The 19,979-nt window shown below is 41.6% G+C and overlaps 1 protein-coding gene across 1 annotated transcript; it reads left to right on the plus strand.

Annotated features, from left to right (window-relative positions):
- The first annotated feature begins 992 nt into the window (after positions 1 to 992).
- Positions 993 to 19,604, plus strand: fas (Fas cell surface death receptor). The gene is made up of 9 exons (XM_084322285.1): positions 993 to 1,123; positions 1,477 to 1,601; positions 3,986 to 4,126; positions 12,204 to 12,300; positions 14,130 to 14,203; positions 14,396 to 14,482; positions 14,698 to 14,756; positions 15,134 to 15,158; positions 15,344 to 19,604. Exons 1-9 carry the CDS (start codon positions 1,047 to 1,049, stop codon positions 15,649 to 15,651), a joined length of 993 nt encoding a protein of 330 aa, XP_084178411.1. The 5' UTR covers positions 993 to 1,046; the 3' UTR covers positions 15,652 to 19,604.
- Positions 19,605 to 19,979: the final 375 nt, after the last annotated feature.

A 19,979-nucleotide genomic window follows, 5' to 3' on the forward strand; every position in this document is an offset into this window, starting at 1 on the left:
AGTAATTAATTCCAATGAGGCCTGTAGCGTTGACATGAAGGAATCACTATGAGAACACAGTCTATCAAGTTAATACAATTTTCAATTAGTCAATCAATCATAAGTGTGCTCCTCAGCACTCTTAAATCTGCTCTCAGCCACGCTTAAATCTGATCTCAGGAACATTTGGGGAATCGCGCTACCAGCCCTAATATGTCTTAAATGGGCAGAAATCTGTCTAAGAGGACATTTTTTGTCGTAAATCCGTTCGGGAATGAGACACATTATGCCTATCCTAACTTGGTTCTGTGTAATGGCTACATAAATTGACTGCCAGCACTGGGTCTATGTGGTGATAACTACACGATTGGAGTAGGCAAACACACAAGTTCAACCAATCTTGATTTACACATGGTGCTTTGTAGGAAGAGGAATTGATGTGAAACAATCGACGCCTGTCTGCCTCGGGACTCGGTGTACTTGGAGAGTGACTAGTAGTAGCATACACCCTGTCACCGACGGCTTGATAAAAGAAAACATCAACTGAAAGGCAGCAGAGCCCTTATGTTGTGTGTTAGCCTACCGTGGTTCAAAGGACAACCACACCACCTAGTGGTAGGCTAAGCTTATACTGAGGCTGATTTTGTACTCAAGGTATACCTGTATGCGCATGCGCGAGGACAGTCTTCATAAAAATATGTTGTATTATCAATAACAATAATAATTGGCCTAATAACAACAACAATAATAATACTGTTTGAGATTATCTACATTAATTTTGTAGATGATAAATATATATAATCATGAATCATCGATGCATTGAAAATGGGGGACCCTGATGTAAACAAGACGAAAGTATTGAGCCGTGTACTGTATTGTACCCAATCTACAATCTGTTAATAAAGTTTTCAATCAATCAATCAATAATGAGCGCACGCGCTCAGGTGAGTGACGGTGACGCAGCTGGGCGTTGGTGTGACGAGTCTGACGACTATCAGAGGCTGTTGGCTGTTGCTACCTGACACTTTTGAGGCTCGTCTTTGATTCTTTTTCGTCTTTACATCAATATGATATCCTATTCAAATAAACATCAACTTCGAACGTGGACTATCGGTTTGTTTTTAATCTTACCGTATGTGTTATGGTGAGTAACCTTTTGGTCGCTATTGCTTGATCATTCTTCATATGAAGTGTGTAGACAACACAAGGCTACTGCATACCTGGCTGGCTGGCTGGCTGTCCACCTGGTCTGCAGACTGCAGTTAACTTTCCTGCTTGAAGTTCGCGGAGTAGTCAAAAGCCAATTCAGAAAGCAGTAGTATTAAGTTATTATTCGATAATTCAATATAGATAGTCTATAACTACCCCTCATCCAGTTTCACGTTCGCTTCCCCTCTCTCTCTCTCTCCCTCTCTCTCTCCCTCTCTCTCTCTCTCTCTCTCTCTCTCTCTCTCTCTCTCTCTCTCTCTCTCTCTCATATTGTAACTATTCTATTAGGGTACACTCATCTCCATCGTTTACAGTGGAAGTGAAAGACAACCCATTGCACGAATACGGCATCAAACGGCAAGTTTGTCGAGATGGTGTCCAGCCTGGGGGGGAATGTTGCCTGTGTCCCGCTGGTAGGTCTTAATTAAAGTCAGAATCCGTATTTTTTTTGCCATATAAATGTGGGTTATATACATTATTAAATTATATTTGTAGAAGGAAATGTGTTTTGTTGAACTTTAACCACTGTAAATCAGAATATAGATCAACCCTTTTATAGACACAAAATACAGCATTAACCTGTTGTCTGAGGGCAGTGGGGCCATTTTGCCTCCAAGGATTCACAAGCAACCTTTGCCATTGTAGTAGTATAGTCCTCAAGTATTTACAAAGCAAAAATCCTTCTTCGTCTCCCTTTTCCCCATTCATAGCAAACATGTTGGCTACAGAAAGTGAAAAAGCTATCCGGTACAGTAGGGCTTACCCCGATATAAGATTTTTGGCCTTTGATATTTGGGAGCTTAAAGGTGCTATAGATATAGATAACACTAGATGTTGCACTAGAGCACCAGCACGTCAGACCAAAACAATGGTGTGATTACATAGGGTACGGTAATTATTGTACGCTCTACCATCAAACTAAGTTCAGATCAAACTGTCAAACTTATTTATACAAACTAGTTTATACTAGTTGTCAAAAACGCATTTTAGGTTCAACTTTAGGTTGAAAAACTGAAAGTTGACAAGCAAGCAAGCCAGCATTTTCTTTTGGAAAACAGGAGCAGGGAAACAGGAACTTCTCGACTAGCAGAACGTTTATCCAATCGGGGGCATTCCACATGGGGAAATGAGAAGCAGGGAGCGGATACATGCACATAACATGTAAATAACAATATTAATTTCGGACCTCCCAAAATCTTTAAAATGATAAATGCATGTATCAAAAAAAAATTGGGGAAAAGCAATACTTTTATTCCACACCTTTCTAAAAGCAATATTTTTGTATCTATAGCCCCTTCAAATGTCTGATAATTGATACATCTGCCGATATGCTTTTTTTCTAAGGCTGTATGAAAATAGAAATGTCCTTGTAAATATCTCACATTTACTGTTTCCATGTGTATACTGTCACTCACAGGCTCCCAGTGTATTCTTAAATTAGCTTACAGTACTGTGTAAAGTTAAGTGTTGTTACCACCACCAAAAACGTCTAACCACCAACTCTGGGTACAGGTAGAGTTTTCAGAACTTGCCTCTAATAACATGGTAATTGTGAGAACATTGTACTGTGTATATAGGAACTGCCCACTCTAGATTTTGAATCACTTTTCCATTTCCCCCCCCCCCGCCCCCCCCCCCCCAAATATGCTAAATCCCTCCCGGTCTGTCGATTTGGTGAGGCATGAGGGTGTAGACCTCCATGTGCCTTCTCCGATAGGCTACATGTGGAGTTTACCAGCCACTTCTTTTCACCTGATAGCTAGGAGTTTCACTGGGAGATCCTAACACGTGCTCACACCATCTCTCCCCAGATCCCCTCCCTGCTGGACAGGCGCCCCGACTCCTACCCCCCGAGTGCTTAATAGGGCTGGGTTAATTTATAAAAAGAATTAATCCCGATTCTGAATCTATCTTCATTTGAATGAGCGATTATCGATTAATAAAATCCCATGATCGATCAAATTTTTTTTTTTAATAGATCATCCCCCAATTTAAACGTTATGCCAATTCCCTTCCTGGTCGTTGCGCGCATTGCCCCACTGTTGGTCTGAGGAGGGTGTAGACCAGGGGTCGGCCATTAAGTTTGGCCTCGGGATAGGCATTTTCCATTGGTTCTCCCAGCCCAAGTGACCATTTCTAGCATTTCTATCGGCTGTAGTGACAGACATAGATAATGATTGTGGAAATAGAACAAATCTACGAAACCACTTACTGAGACATCACCCAGACGTGACATGCAAAAGCCAATGTTCCAATAAAAAGTACATTCATGTAACTGCTTGAGAGGAAATTCTTAACATTGATATTTTTAACAATGCAACATGTTAGAGGGTTCCTTAAACCATTGAATCGGAAAACGAATCGGGACTTTGTGAATTGGAATCGAATTGTTTTGGGAAATCGGTGGCGATACCCAGCCCTAGTGCTTAAGCCCAAATGCTACTTGTGCGTGGGCCGTCACAGCTTCTTTCTCCGACCATCATACCTACACGTTGTCGGCGGCGTCCGATGTGCAGTAACATTTTTGTCATCAGCTGCACGTAGACCTCGCCGTTGCCTTCGGCGCTAGCTGCACATCTAGATGCTAGAAGCATCGGTGCCACTTTGATGTTTGAGCATAAAACGTGCTTTAGACCTCTATACTACCCCAGCTGCACCCAGCTTTTTAATCTCTTACGTTTTCCGCACATCGTCCAAATTCTCCTTCTTTGTCCCCAGAGTTGGCCTAAAATAATGTGCTGCTTATGGCTTATTCTGCCCTGTGTGAAATGATTTCCCCTCATGTGTCCATTGATAGGTGAACACTTGGACAAGCAATGCACCACCGATGCTCAACCGGGTGATCGAACCTGTGAGTCCTGTGTGCCGGGCAGGACCTACCTAAGTTTCCCCAACTCCAGGGACTCCTGCGAACCGTGCACACACTGTGACCTCGACGGTACAGAAGCACAGTGGGGACATCGCTACTGTTTCTATTTATTCATTTTCTTTGCTCTTGATTTAGTAGATTGAGAAAACCAAGGAGTGACTTCCTGTCTTATCCTGGTGTACTGGTGCTGGTGAGGCTAAATCACAAAAGGTCTGTTAACTCATTCTGCGCCATCGCTTAATTCGCTAGAGGGCGCTAGTACGCCACCGCTTTAATCAATGGGGGGACTGCGAGATTTGCTAGTGCTTAAAATATATCTTAAATTATAGCTATGGGTCTAATACACCCGTCGATTATCAGTGAGTTGCTTCCAGTCAACATGTACAAAACGGATTGTTTTTTCATCTGTACATTTCCGCTTTATACTGTTTTGAATATGAATATAGTTTGGGTGCTTCTGTGTAATTCCAGGAAAAGACGCGATAATGGCGTTTTAGTGGAATACACTAAACACACGTTGTCATTTTTTGCCTGATTATCGAATCTTCCTGAAATCAACGCTAGATCATCATTATTATCCTTCCTCGTGCAAGAATGAAAAGAGCCCTGGACCCATTCCAAATACTGCTCGTGGAGGTCCGTACCACATTACCCAGGCATTAAAGCGTTCCGTCTTGGGACGGATATCCGTCCATTTGATTTGGAGATTCCGTCATTTGATTCGGAGTCGTGACGGATTTTAACCTGAGCCAATCAGAGGCATCAAATATCCTTTTTTTCCCCTACCGCGGCCGCACCAAGCAGTCATTTGCGAGCAATTGGCAAATTCTCAGGCAAATGCAACCAACCAGAAGGCGAGATTGTTCTGAGTTTACAGCCCTTTCACCCGCCTCCGCTGTGCTCAGCACCAATGGGAAGCGCCCATTTTCTTTCGAGTTTCTGAAACTCCGCCATTGCTCTCTAGCGTCTAGCTCTACTCGCGAGTAAACTTGACTCATCAACAACATGCGGCAACGTTTACGAGACCGTAAGTTCATTTGACTTATTCTAGTCTAAAGAAACATATATACTATTGCTATTGATAAATCTAGGTAACGTGAATGCCACAAAACTAATGCCTTTTGTTAATCAGAACGTTATTTACGCGACAAGCAGTGTGTTGTTGTTGTTGTTGTTGTTGGTGGTGTTGTTTTGTGTGTGTGCTTGCGCCGCTCGCTTTCTGATAAATGTATGAATGTTGATAAATCTAGGTAACGTTAATGCCACAAAACGAATTACTTTGTTAATCAGAACGTTATTTGCGTTATCAATTGTTTTTAAGCTCAATAAACGTCTTTCTCCCATTTGTCCGGGAGATCTCTGGGTAACAGTACTGTATATTTGCATATCATATGTCACAAATGTAACATTACTATGTAGTATGTCATGTATGTCACTATGAATTGAAAACGGGGGACCCTGATGTAAACAAGACGAACGTCTTTCTCTGGTCTGCATCCCCTTAACAATTGTGTGTATTGAGCTGTACTGTATTGTACCCATTTTGCAATCTGTTAAATATTGATTGATTGTTATTAACAGATTGCAGAATGGGTACAATACAGTACAGCTCAATACACACAATTGTTAAGGGGATGCAGACCAGAGAAAGACTTTCGTCTTGTTTACATCAGGGTCCCCCATTTTCAATTCATCATAACATATATGACACACATGACATACAGATAGACAATACTGCTACATCTATACATTTATGACATACCAGATTTACAAATACAGTAGCCTATTGTTTGTGATACAAAAATAGTCTAAAAAGAGTATATACATTTGACGAAGAAACTGTACATTGGAGGTGGGTGGGTGGGTGGGATGGGGGGGGTTGTAACTGTACATTGGATTATCGACAAAACCTTACTTGGTCCCAAGGAGAGGGTCTCGTCACTCTCGTGTATTAAATAAAGTTTTCATTCATTCATTCACTCTGGATCTTGTAAATCCAGTAGCAATACACACAATTGTTAAGGGGATGCAGACTAGAGAAAGGCGGTTGTCTTGTTTACATCATCAGGGTCCCCCATTTTCAATTCATAGTGACATTTATGACATACACAACATACATGACATCATGACATTTATGACATAGGGACATACATGCCTTACAGGTATATAGTAATAGTACTGTTACATTTGTCACATATACGATATGCAAATATACAGTACTGTTACCCAGAGATCCTAACAGTAAATATATACATATGATGAGGAGGAGACTGTACATTAGGAGGGGGTGAGTGGGTGGTAAAAAAAAATATACAAACGGTGGGGAGGAGACTGTCCATTGTTGTTGTGGCATAAATAACGTGTTTAGTCCCTTGTTTGTATGATAACAAGCTGTTTAGTTCATGGTTCAAAGTAATGGGAAAAGGGTGCTAGCTCGCCATCAATCAGAAGCTAGCCACAAGACTTGCATTCACGCTCTCCAGCACACAGCCTCCCTGCCTGGCACAACAACCACAACAGTAGGGTCTATAGTCACAGTCAGGACAGTAGGCTCTACAAGTAGGCTCCCTTAAAACGCTAACGCTATTAAAAAAAAAAGACAGTTAAAATAAGAATATGACTTGGCCAGAAAAAAAGTTCAGTCAGGAGAATTTTTTTTGCTTTAATCCCTGCACATTACCGACCGTTACACACTGACGGGCGGGGTTACTATTCCAATGCATCGTTGTTGAGGCCTACCTCGCCTGAGTATTTAATCCGTACGGCTCGGATTGTCCCAGAAAAGAAACTACACCATTCCCAATGGGGTGCAATACCAGGCGGTATTTGCCCTTTTGCGAGGTCAGACCCATTCCCAACGATAACATCAGGCTGGATGGATGAAAATGAATGGATATCGCTAATAAAAGAAATGACGATTAAAACCAGACTAATATACTCGTGATTGGCGCTGAACGGTCGGCAAGTTAACCCGACTATCATCGGGTCTGGCGTTGAATGAGTTAAGATCTTATGGTTGTCTCGTCCTCATTGAAGAAGGCATTCTATAATGTGGGCTGATCTGTCATTTTCCTTGCTAAAATACAAACATAAGAAAACAGCCTCTAAGGGAGACATTATTTACTATTTTTGCATTTTAGCCAAAGACAATTATCCATCAAAATGGTTTGTTATGTCATTTCAAATAAACAAAATTAGCTTCAAAAGTGTTTCCCAACCGTTAGCCTGGTGCTTGCAATTCTCTTTTAGCATGAACTGTTTAGAAGGTAGCTGGACAGAATTTGACATGGGGAAATACTTGTAGATTAGATCGATTGAATAAGAAAGGGAAAACTTACTAGAAACACATTTACAGGGAACTACAAAAGGTTTTGAATGCAACAAAACTAAACCAATGTTCTATTGATACTAGGGCTGTCGCGGTAACCGCATCACCGCAATCCCGCGGTGTGTCAAGGCACCCGCGGATGGGGAACAGACAACCGCGACAACCGTGGCGGGAAAAAGGGGCGTCATCATTTTTAACTCTGTTCATTTAATGACGAGGTGTCCGTTTTCCAGTAGCATGAGCTAACTTCACGTTTCCATACAGTTTACAACTCACAGATGAAATCAGGATTTATTTTCATATCCAGGACTCAAGCCCCCAATGTATACCTTTTCCTGTATTAATCTGAACCGTAGTAGAGTACAGGGGAGCGCTCTCCTACTCCCGGGCCGAAGTGCCGGTTATGTAACTTGCTCAATGTTATTGACTAACGTTACACGCAGATTGGGTGCTGCCTCTCTCTGCCGTCCCCGCTGCACTCGGGACTGTTGCGTTGCTACTCTCACTTCGTTAACGTTATCATAGATATTATGATCTGTAATGTCAACTGGATAACGTTAGCTTTGTTTGCAATCTATAACGTTAGCTATATGCTAGCTATCTATAACGTTAGCTATTGGCTAGTTTCCCCCAATGATGAACAATGACACGAGTTGTGATATTTAACTAGCTATGTATGTGCATTCAAATTCACTAACGTTAAAATAGTGTTATAATAACATTAAATGTTCGCTCAAATAACGTTAGTTTTAAGTTGGAGAAGGGATGTGTGGGCTGCTTGCGTAGACCAGAGCCATATCTACAGTATTATCCCACAACGCATCACTCTTAAAGGAGCAGGCAACACTCTAATCTACTCATCACATTTCAGAACGTTGAGGGACAAATGGATAGATTATAAAATGCCAATAGCGAATAAAAGAAATAACGATCATAACAACAAGTTTACTCGTGGTTGGCACTCAACGCATGGCGGCCAATAACGAGTATACTCGTTATTGGCAATTAATGTGTTAATAATAAAAAAATATATATACAGGTATATAAAAAATAAAGTGAATATATATATATATTTTTTTAATAGACGCACATCCGTGGTGGGAAAATATCATACAGCCCTAATTGATACGCACAGTGATCACCATGTTAAATCATATGTCATCTTTAACTCATTCCCCGCCAACAACGTTTATATACGTTATTGGACGCCATCATTTGAACGCCAACCACGTATATACGTTATTTGATAGTTTTTCCTTTTTTTCCGATTTTAATATTCGATTTAATATTAACCCATTCATTGCCAACCACGAGTATAGTCGGGTTAACTCGCCATCGCTTCCATGCCAATCACTAGTATAGTCGGGTTTTAATCGTTATTTCTTTTATTAGCGATATCCATTTATTTTTCATCTCCAGCCTGACGTTATCATTGGGAATGGGTCAGAGATCGCAAATGGCAAATACCGCCGCCTATCATCTCCCGGATGGTATTGCACATCATTGGATTGGATTGGCTGGGACTGTGCATCAAAAAAATAAGTCCGGTCCAGGGTTTACTTCTCGGGCATGCAGCTGGATACTATTGCATTGAGTCCCCATCGTGGATTATGTGTTTTGGACTATAACGTTGGATCAATGGACACGATCGATATTTGGAATGGCGATCAGGAATTGGATTAATCTTTTTGCATGACATCAGATGTGAGGTAAGGCCTTTATGTTACGAATCTTGGGGTAATCAGATGTTTCTATCACCGCCATCGGAGTGTGTGTGTGTGGTTCGCGCCGACCAAAGTACGGAGAAGCGATTTTTCAGACCCCGCTTCTCTTCGTGCATAAGGACACGTATAATATCGATAATCTAGCATTTATTTGAAAACGATTCATAAATCAAGTGACAAATCGCACGATTTCAAAGGAAATACATTTAAGCTCGATTTGCTGGAGTTGATTGAGATGAGACAGAACGCTCTAGAAATATATTGATATTCATCAATATTCACGGTATAAAATGGAAATGTATGAAAAAATTATCTGTTTTGTGCATGTTGACTGAAAGCAACTCATTGACGATCACTGTGTTATTTAGATCTATTGCTATTATATTTGATATGTTTTAAGTACTCGCAAATAAGTCCTATTCTCCATTGGATATAGCGGTGGCACGGAAGGGCCATCAGCAGAGGGCGCTGTTGGCCCGGAATGAGTTAAAGGGGTTATGCACTGCTATTCCTAGCACTATTTGGGCAACTTTACACAATTCCTGTTAGTCTATTGAAGACATTTGTAATTTTTTTTTCAAAAAAATTCATTGTTTTATATTTCTAATCAAGTACTCGAAACCATCATTTTTCAGCCTCGAGAAATCAGGCTGTTATGGCCCCGCCCATAAGCACTTTGAGTGACAGTCAGACCACAGGCTGCACTGGTAGAGGGAGGGAGGGAGGGGGGGGAAGAGAGAGAGAGTTCAGTTCAGTTCAGAGTTTTTATTTGCTACATGGAATAATACAATCATAGTTTCTTCATTAAAAAATCATAAATAGTCATTCCATGGACAAAAGGAGCAGGAAGAAGAATAAATCTTATAGTTATATAGTTACCTGCCCCTTATTCCTAAACTAACATGTATTTTCTTAATGGTCGGCGTATAACCATATATTTACACAAATAATCATTTATACCATGAGAGAGAGAGAGAGAGAGAGAGAGAGAGAGAGAGAGAGAGAAGCCCCTCCCTCTCTCTTCCTTTTTTTCTTTCTATCACTCTCCCGTTCGGAGGTGTGTGTGTTTCGCGCGGACCTCCGTGCAGCAGGTCCCCCCCCCCCCCCAAGTGCCCCCTCTCTCTCCCTCCCTCCCTCTCTTCTTTTTTTTCTTTCTATCACTCTCCCGTTCGGAGGTGTGTGTGTTTCGCGCGGACCTCCGTGTGGCAGGTCCCCCCCCCCCCCCCAAGTGCCCCCTCTCTCTCCCTCCCTCCCTCTCTCTTCTTTTTTTTCTTTCTATCACTCTCCCGTTCGGAGGTGTGTGTGTTTCGCGCGGACCTCCGTGTGGCAGGTCCCCCCCCCCCCCCCCCCCCCAAGTGCCCCCTCTCTCTCCCTCCCTCCCTCTTCTTTTTTTTCTTTCTATCACTCTCCCGTTCGGAGGTGTGTGTGTGTCGCGCGGACCCCCCCCCCCCCCCCCAAGTGCCCCCTCTCTCTCCCTCTCTCCCTCTCTCTTCCTTTCTCTCGGCTCCCTCTCGGCTCTCTCTTCCTCTCGCCCCGCAGCTTCACTCGCTGTCTAGTCTAGGTAGAATGGGGGCGGGCATCTATCCACAGCGCCCTGTGACGTGCACCAGGTCGTCAAATCAACATGACCTGATTTACTAGAGGCAAAGAGGGGATGGGCTGTAGCTGAGGAATTCGCCAATATAGTATTTAGGCCCAAAAACACATTGATACGAACTCCTATTACTATAATACAATGCTAGAGACTGAAAAATGACATTTATAATGCATGGCACCTTTAATGTTAGAAGGCATACTGCAACCCCGAGGGTGCAGTACCGGCCAGATCCTCCCAGGTGGCAGTATCAAGTCAAGTAGTCAAGAGTTTTATTTGTCACGGCATACAAGTATACAATGAAATGCGTGCAGTAAACCCTGATCCAGACCCTGTGTTACACTCAAATGTCTCCGGGGGAGTCGAGCGTATGCGTAACGCACGAAATTATCTCTTTTTTTTGCATCTTGGACGGAAGAAAGTCACTGTCAAATGACCATAGTATTGTCCCCATTGCTATAATATAGAACATAGATATAGCTCTACAAACAAGGTGACGCACTCCTATCTTTAAAGCGTGGCATAGCTACAACGGGACCCGTCTAATCCCCGGCGGTCAATGAGTTAATTTGAGAGCAAATTAAATTTATCATTAAAGACACTTTTACTGTTTGTAAACATTGATGACGTTTTGGGATTTGATTTGATTTGAAGTCTTTATTTCGAACATGCAATGAATACAACAAACAATAACAAAAAAGAAAAACAACTCAATCTGCATGTTCGAAAAGGAGTAGGAAGAAGTATACACTTATTTAATCCTACCCCTTTTCCACTACTCAAATGAGTGTACTATTTTAAACATAAAAAAGAAAAGAAAAGAAAAAAAAATATATATATATATATATATGCAAAACAAAAAAACAAAAACTATATATGTATAAAATAAAATAAAATGGAAACAAAATAAAAATGTAAACACCTGGGATGATTTGGGAAGCCTCTGGATGAAACCATGCGTCTGTGCTGCACTTTCATCCAGAGTGTCTCTGGAGTCTCCCCCAAAACATGTGCATGTGGTTTGGTTTCAGATGCAGAGTTTTGCCTACAAGGTGACATTGATGAAAAAAATGGTCTATTGAATGAACATCTACCACCTTTTAAATTTAACATTACATATTTTTTTTTAAATAAGTGGTCCCCATATTTCTTTATACAAACTAGTTTATACTAGTTGTCAAAAACACTGTTTGATATTTCTGATCAAACAGTAGCCATTTTAGTAAATTACAAATACACACACAACACACGGTACATATGCACGACACATAATGTACACGACACGTGGTACTGTTGATATTCTTCTGATATGAATCCTCAGATGAAGCTTCACTAACTTGCCCCTATAGCCACTGTATCACTTGGGACATAAAAGTTCATTGTCAATTTATCAGAAACTAAAATATTTTCGGCGCTCGCTGTATTTAGCTCAAATCATATCTGTGTGTGGAACACGATCAAGGTCTAATTCCACTGCTATGGCTGTGCTGTCCTCTGCAGAGAAGCCCTGCACCGTCACTGCGGACACTGTGTGTCGATGCCACAAGGATCACTACTGTGACAAGGAGAGCTGTAAGATCTGCCACCCTTGTTTAAAGTAAGTTCCACTCAGGCAGGCTAATTTCTCAATATGTATTAGAGCCCGACTGATACTGGATTTTTACGACTGATGCCAATACCGATATACAGAGTAAAAAATTCGGATATTGATGTATTGGCTGATATGTGTGTATATGTAGTCGCACACCTTACTTCTTCCACCGTCGGCCATCTGTAAATAAAATTGTAAATGATAAAAAAGTGAGACATTAACTGAATTAGCGGCCGGGTAGCGCACCGGACTAAGAGTCTGTCTACCACCGCAGAGACACTGGTATCGAATCCAGCTGTCAGCGGTGCCTCCGGCTTGGCCGGTCGTCATACTGACACAATTGGCAGTGTCAGCGGGAGGGAAGCCGGTGGGTGGTAATCTGGTCGTTGTAAACAGCGACTCCTACAGGTCGGTCAGGGCGCCTGCACAGTGAGGAAGGGATCTGGGTGAGGTAGCGTGCCCTCCCACGCGTTACACTCACCCAATGAGAGTCCTCGCTGCCAGGTGAAAAGAGGCTGCTGGCTGTCTCCTATGTATCGGAGGAAGCATGTGATAGACTTCAGGGCTCCCTAGACCGGCAAGTAGGGGGCAAATACGCGCAATGACCAGGAAGGGGAGGGGGGAATTGGCATAACTAAATTGGGATGGGAGGAAAATACAAGAAAAATAGGAGGAGAAAAAGTATAAAAAAAAAGAAAAAAAAAGACATTAACTGAATTATATTTGAGCTGGATTTTTTTCTCTTATATCATGAATCGTGATACAGACTTTTGTTATCTGAATTAATGACATACAGTAAATATTAAGTCGGATAAAAAAGAAAAAGTCTGATATACTGTATTTGATTATTGTGATATTTGTTTATATTTTTCCATATAGTTCAGCCCTAAGTTCCATGATTTCATGTTCTGTGCATGGTCCCACCTCTCCAAAATGAATGTGCAGCCCATAGTTTCTGTTCATGTCTGCTTCCTTAAAATTATTTTCAGTGTTTGCTTACAACACATAAGATTAGTCATTGGCTTATTGATGTCTAGGTGATTAAGTAAGATGCTAACCTGCGATCATTAAGTGTTCACATAATCATTCCGCAGCATACATGCATGCATTTTTCCTTTAATGATTAAGTTCTTTTTTTACCTACTTTTTCTCCTCCTTTTTCTGTGATTTTCTCCCATCCCAATTTTTTCCTCTTGTGCCAATTCTCTAGAGCTAGAAATGTCCACTGAGTGAACAAGTGCTTATTTTCTGTATTTATTTATATTTTTTGAGAAATGGTAACTTGGTGATCCTTTTCTGTATTTAAAGAAATACATGATTTTCTGTCCAAATATGCTATTTTTATGGAGAACAGTGCATCTGCAACAGATGGCACTTTAGTGATCCTTTTCTGTATTTAAAAAAAAAATACATGATTCACTTTTTGAGAAATGGTCACACTTATCCAAATATGCAATTTTTATGGAAAAGTGTGCAGCTGCAACAGATAGCACTTTAGTGATAATTTTCTGTAATTTTATTTAAAGAAATATGCTATTTGATTTACTACTACAAGCAGTGTAATGTCAACACTACTAAGCCATTTAGACCTGAAACACCTGTTAATAATGCATTATATAGCCTGCATATACACGCAAATGTGTTTCCCGGTTTCTTAAATAAACATTATTTTGAAAGCAATGTCATCATTGTAGCAAAAAAGACAGGACCGGAAAAGTCTTTATCGTATGTAGGGGTGCCCTGGAATATTTTATTGAACACAGGGGTGCCTTGGCAGCAGAAAGGTTGAGAACCCCTGCTTTAGTCAAACTTCTTTTTTCTTCTGTTTCTTCTAGATGTGCTGATGAAGGCATCAAGGTAGACTGCACAGCCACCAACAACACAATATGCAATGACAAGATTCCTGAAGGTATGGTTAAATAGCAGTTGCATTATTGACCATATTCACACAGCAGCCATTTTGGCCTTATGTCGTGCTCAGGTGAGTACGACATAAGAGCAAAATGGCCACTGTGTGAATATGTTATGTTTGAAGGGATTAACGATGATAGACCTTTACTCTGTGAAATAAAAATTAAACAAACTATTCTCTCTATTGCAGGAGTAAATGTTACTGCAGCAGTTCTCATTCCACTGTTTATAATTCTAATAGTTGCTGGTATATTGTTTTATTTTTGGTGGAAAAAACGTAAGTGATTTCTTCTTTTTATTTAATTTGTTTTATTACAATTCTGCTGTACTTTATGTGACCAGAAGGGGGGACAAACACCTCAATATCTTACTCAGTAAAGCATTGAAGTACCTGTAGCACTGACTGAGGACAAATCAGTTACCCTTCATTAAGATGAAACAAATAATAAGACTCCAAAATATGCTCTCATTTATGGAATTGTATCCTCCCAGGGAGAGTAGCTGAACCCGCAAATGGCAAGACAAGTGGCATGGCGGGGACACAGGCGAAGGTATGTTGTTTATCAGGCTGTTTACAACCCTCACCATTTAGCCATTGTTCTGTTTAGACTAACTCACTTCTGACACACAAATCATATACACACACACATACATACAGTGTTCATTTGTCGTCACTCTCTTACAAGCCCTTTCCTATCTCATTCCCTGAATTGGCATAGCTGTCCGTTTATCTATAAGGAGGAACAGGTCAGTAATCTAAATCCTTGGCGTTGTAGTCACTGCGCTTGCTCTGTGTCACTTCTGTGTTTGTGTAATACACTTATGTTGTATGTGGTTCCAATCAGTCTGATACCTCGCCAACTTATTTGCAAGTTGCACTGATCATTTTACAATTATATATCTATATATATATATATTTTTTTTTCAGGAAAGTGAAATGGAGCCCATTAAAGGTAAGCAAGTATTACACAGGTGTTAAATTTGACAACTGCATACACTGCATTACACATCCGATATCCGATTTTATTAATGGGGAAGTTCTCCTGTTTTAGCTTTATATCGGGTCGATATCCAATACCAGTGTTGGTATTGGCACATGCCTACCCCCAAATTCACCTCCATGTCACTTCTGCATCAGGTGTGGACCTCTCGCCGCTCCTCCCGGACATCGCGTCATTCCTGGGGTGGAAGGTCGTGAAAAACCTGGCCATCCGCTGCGGCATGACCACAGCTGCTATCGAAGCCCATCGGCTGAACCACCCCAATGACACAGAGGAGCAGACTCTCCAGCTGCTCGGCGCTTGGGTAGAGAGGCAGGGCAGCAAGGCCCCCGAGACACTGGTGGAGAGGCTGAGGAGCATGGACAGAAACACCACGGCAGATAAAGTGAAGGATATAATTAAGAGGAGTGTGCATTCTGGTGGAAACAATACATCGCAAGTGTAAATGAGACACTTCATCCTCTCTGCTGTGATGACTTTGCTGCTCAGTGTTCTGTTAAGCAAGTGCATCAAGTCTGTGTTTTACCTATACATATTTTGCGGTGAAATATTAAACAATTATATTTTATATTATTTATTTCGGACAAGCACGGAAACACAGCAGTTGGCTAGTTACAAAGCATTTTCTGAAACTATTAGTAACTTAGGACTTGATGTCATTTGTATTTATTCATTCGAATTGAACAATGATTGCACTCACGCTTACTAGGTGCTCGGACCGAACAGAGCATAGTGGTTATAGAGGTGCTCCTCCTGATTGACGAGTGAACAGAGCATAGTGGTTATATTTCATGCTGGCATTGCGTCTTGCTTCGCCTATTGGACTATGCTCATGTTTGTGCGTTTTAGGGAGCTGTGCCCTGTTACGCACTGTGTCGGTGTTCTATCCTTATGTTCCTCGTTAGGACGAGTGTGGGGCTACGACCCACCTCGCTTTCGGTGGTCTTGAGGGGACCTCAGGGGTTGCTTGCTTTCCGCCCATTAGTCCAATAGGCAAAGCAACTGTAAAATCCATGGAGAATAAGCTTGCTTCTCCTCATCTTCCCAACGTGATGACTTTCGATGACACTGTTGTCACTGATGAGTCTGGCATGGCATCACTTTTCAACATTTTGTCAACTCCGCCCATGTCTTCTCTGCTATGCCCCCATCACTGGCCTCGAACCTATGTTTTTTAAAAGCTTCTGCCCATATCGCCGCCCCCATCACGCGGCTATTCAACTTGTCTCTCGAGCTATCTGTCTTTCCTCCTGATTGGAAATCTGCCCTAGTCTTCCCACTCAAGGTGGTTCTGGCTCTGACCCCAACTGCTACAGGCCTATCTCCATCTTGCCCTGCCTGGCTAAGGTCTTGGAGAAGCTGGTTCACAAACAGCTCAGTCACTTCATGGCCTCAAACAACATCCTGTCTAATCTGCAGTCCGGGTTCCGACCAGGCCATGGGTGCATCACAGCTACCCTTAATGTCCTGGATGACATCATCACCTCCTTGGACTCTAAGCTGGTTTGTGTTGCCGCTTTTATTGATTTAGCCAAAGCCTTCGATTCAGTCAACCATTCCATCCTCCTACAGAGGCTCTCCAGCATGGGCCTTTCTTAAAAATCCTGCAGTTGGTTTGCCAGCTACCTTGCTAATCGTGTTCAGCAGGTGAAGACAGAGAACATCTTGTCTGACCCTCTCAAAGGGGTGCCTCAGGGCTCCATGTTAGGTCCCTTGCTGTTCTCTGTCTACATCAACGATGTAGCCAAGGCTGCTGGAAATTCACAGATCCATCTATACGCTGACGACACCATCTTGTACTCAGCAGGCCCTTCACTCCACTCTGCGGCATCCACTCTTCAAATTAGTCTTACCTCTATTGAACAGTCCTTTCACAGTCTCCACCTTCTTCTCAACTCCAAGAAGACTAAATGTATGCTCTTTGACAGAAAGCATGACACTGCTAGCACCCATAAAATCACCTGTGCCGACGGCTCTGAGCTGGAGTTTGTTACTTCTTATAAATACCTTGGCCTCTGGCTAGACCCATCCCTCTCCTTCTCTACTCACATAAAACACCTGTAGGCCAAAGTCAAAGCTTGTCTGAGCTTCCTGTACCGTAAAGCTTCTTTCACCCGCTTGGCTAAACACACTCTTGTCAAGATGACCATCCTCCCTATATTTGACTATGTAGACTATGCATCTATAGAATGGCATCCCAGTCTGCCCTCAGGAAACTTGACATACTCCATCATTCCGCCATCCGTTTTGCCACTGCACCCTTCACCACTCACCACTGTGACCTTTATAACCTGGTGGACTGGACATCTCTTCACACCAAGTTGTTTCAAGTTTCTCAAGTTTCTTTAATAGTTGTCATACAGAAGTACAGAATACTTTTATACAAAATGCTTCTTACTGTTACGCTCCAGAGACTGTGCTAGACAAGATAAGTATGAAATAAAATAGTATAGCATGTAAAATAGAAGTAAAAATAGAGGTCACAGTGTTCAGTATAGACATATGTACAATGTTCGATGCAGAATAGAAGTAACTGAGTTACCATACAATATACAATATACTATGCAATGTACTAATATACAATACTATATACTAGTGCAAAGCAGAAATGGGATGAGGTACAATTTAGGTACAATTTACAGTAAGGTGTACGAGTTGTAGTGCAAATCCTTTACCAATAAATATAAAGTGTGTTTAGGTGATCTAAAGTGTGGAGAGTGGGTGCTGCAGTGTGTTGTTTGTTTAAAGTGCGTGTGGGTGTGTGTGCTGTGTGCATTTGATGTTTGTTGCATAGTGTTTATTGTTCGTTGAGCAGCCTGATGGCCTGGGGATAGAAGCTTCTTCTGAGTCTTTCTGTGCTCGCCTTGAGACTCCGGTATCGCTTGCCTGACCACAGCAGTTCAAAGAGGCAGTTGTTCGGGTGGCTGGAGTCCTTGATGATTCTCTTAGCTTTACCCCTGCACCGCTTGTTGTAGGCTTCTTGAAGGCTTCTTCACTGGCTTCAAGTCATCTATAAATTATAAAACCATACTTGGCAAAACACCTCTCTAACGCTCCTCCCTTCTGCACATCTCCACTTCTGATTACAACCTAAGGTCCAGCAACTTCATCAAACTCACCATCCCCAAAGCTTGCACGGTTTCCAACCGCAACGCCTTCCGATTTGCTGCTGCATCTGACTGGAACACCTTACAAAACATCCTTAAACTCACTGCCCTCACATTTTAAACAAAGTCTGCAACAGATCATAACTGACTGTTGCACCTGCTGACTGCCTCCCAATCTCACGCATAACCCTCAGACTCTTCTCTCTTCCCCCTAAGCCCCCTCACCTACCTACCTCCCCCCCTCTTCCCCTTTCTTCTCTCTCTCTCCCTCTGGTTCTCTCCCTTTCTCTTTTTTCCTCTATCTTTCCCTTATTTATTGTAATTGTCCTTGTATACTATTGCTACTGTAATTTTGTATTTTATTTACTTGTATGCATGTACATAACCTTGTTTTTGTTGCAGCCTCCCAACCCCCCTTCCCTCAAAAGGCCTTTGCTTTTTGGTCAGGCTGCTTTTGTACATAAGAATTTGTTGCTTGCCTGGGTAAATAAAGGTTCAATATAATTTATTAAAAAGACACAAAGCCAGTATGAAATATAATGAAGGTTATCCTATAACTCTAGTTATATGATTACTGTCAATTACTGGACCCCAATACATTTTTCGTGTGGAATTCAAGCTCTGATGGGTGAGCATTGGCCACTTCACCTGGTTATATACTATGGAAGTGGGCGTGGCTAGGTAGATGTAAGGTGCATGAAAAAGGTCTTTCAACGTGCGCAAGCATAGTCCACTTTGCCAGTAATCATATAACTAGGGTTATAGGATAAACTTTGTTATAGAGGTGCTCCTGGCTGGCGAACAGAACATACATAGGTTATAGAGGTGTTCCTCCTGATTGGCTGGTGAACAGAGCATAGTGGTTATAGAGGTGCTCCTCTATATGAAATTAATGAACCTTGGAATGAACCTTTAACCATTTCAGGCGTATGTGCTTAAACGTGAGGTAGAATTTTGTGATCGTTGAATCGCAAGAAAACATTCCAAGAAACACAGTTGAAAGGGCTAATGCTAATGTAACCTCTCCAAAGCTCTGTTGTTTTATATGCATTTTAAAACGTCTTATGAATTTGTTTTATTTGTGATCATGTACACATTATTTTATGTAGAGTACACATTTTGCTTCTGTGGGATGTTTTTTATTTACATGTATTTTGAACTCTATTCACATCCACCAGTGACTGCTGTTATTCACAGCTGGAGTCATTGCTACCTGTGCGAGACTGATGTCCAACGGATGTCTACTGCATACGGAGAAAAGAAACCGCAATAAAATGAAAACCTGTGTGAATCTGCCTAAGTCTTTTTTTCTTATTTTAGTTTTTCAGATGTCTTCAAATGTTCAACCAAACAGTACATTTAAATTATTTTATAATTTATTTTAATGGTGAGAGAGATATAAACACAAGGCGACCTGGCAGGGCCTTGCTTCACAGCCTGTCTAGCTTCAGTCGAGACAAGAAAGTTAAACGAGTGTTTGATTACATAGAAACAGAAACACATGGCACCACACAGCTGGGTAACAGCCCGACACTGAAGGGAAAAAGCTGTAAATGTAGTGTACGCGTATGTTCTTCAATGTGATGCCTTCAAAATATTTAATCAATAGAGTTCTGTTTTTCTCCAATGTTTACAAATATAACTAACAAACGAGCATTTTACACAT

Source organism: Notolepis coatsorum, assembly GCF_963971535.1.
Source record: "Notolepis coatsorum genome assembly, chromosome: 9".
In the NCBI taxonomy this organism is placed as follows: Eukaryota; Metazoa; Chordata; class Actinopteri; order Aulopiformes; family Paralepididae; genus Notolepis; species Notolepis coatsorum.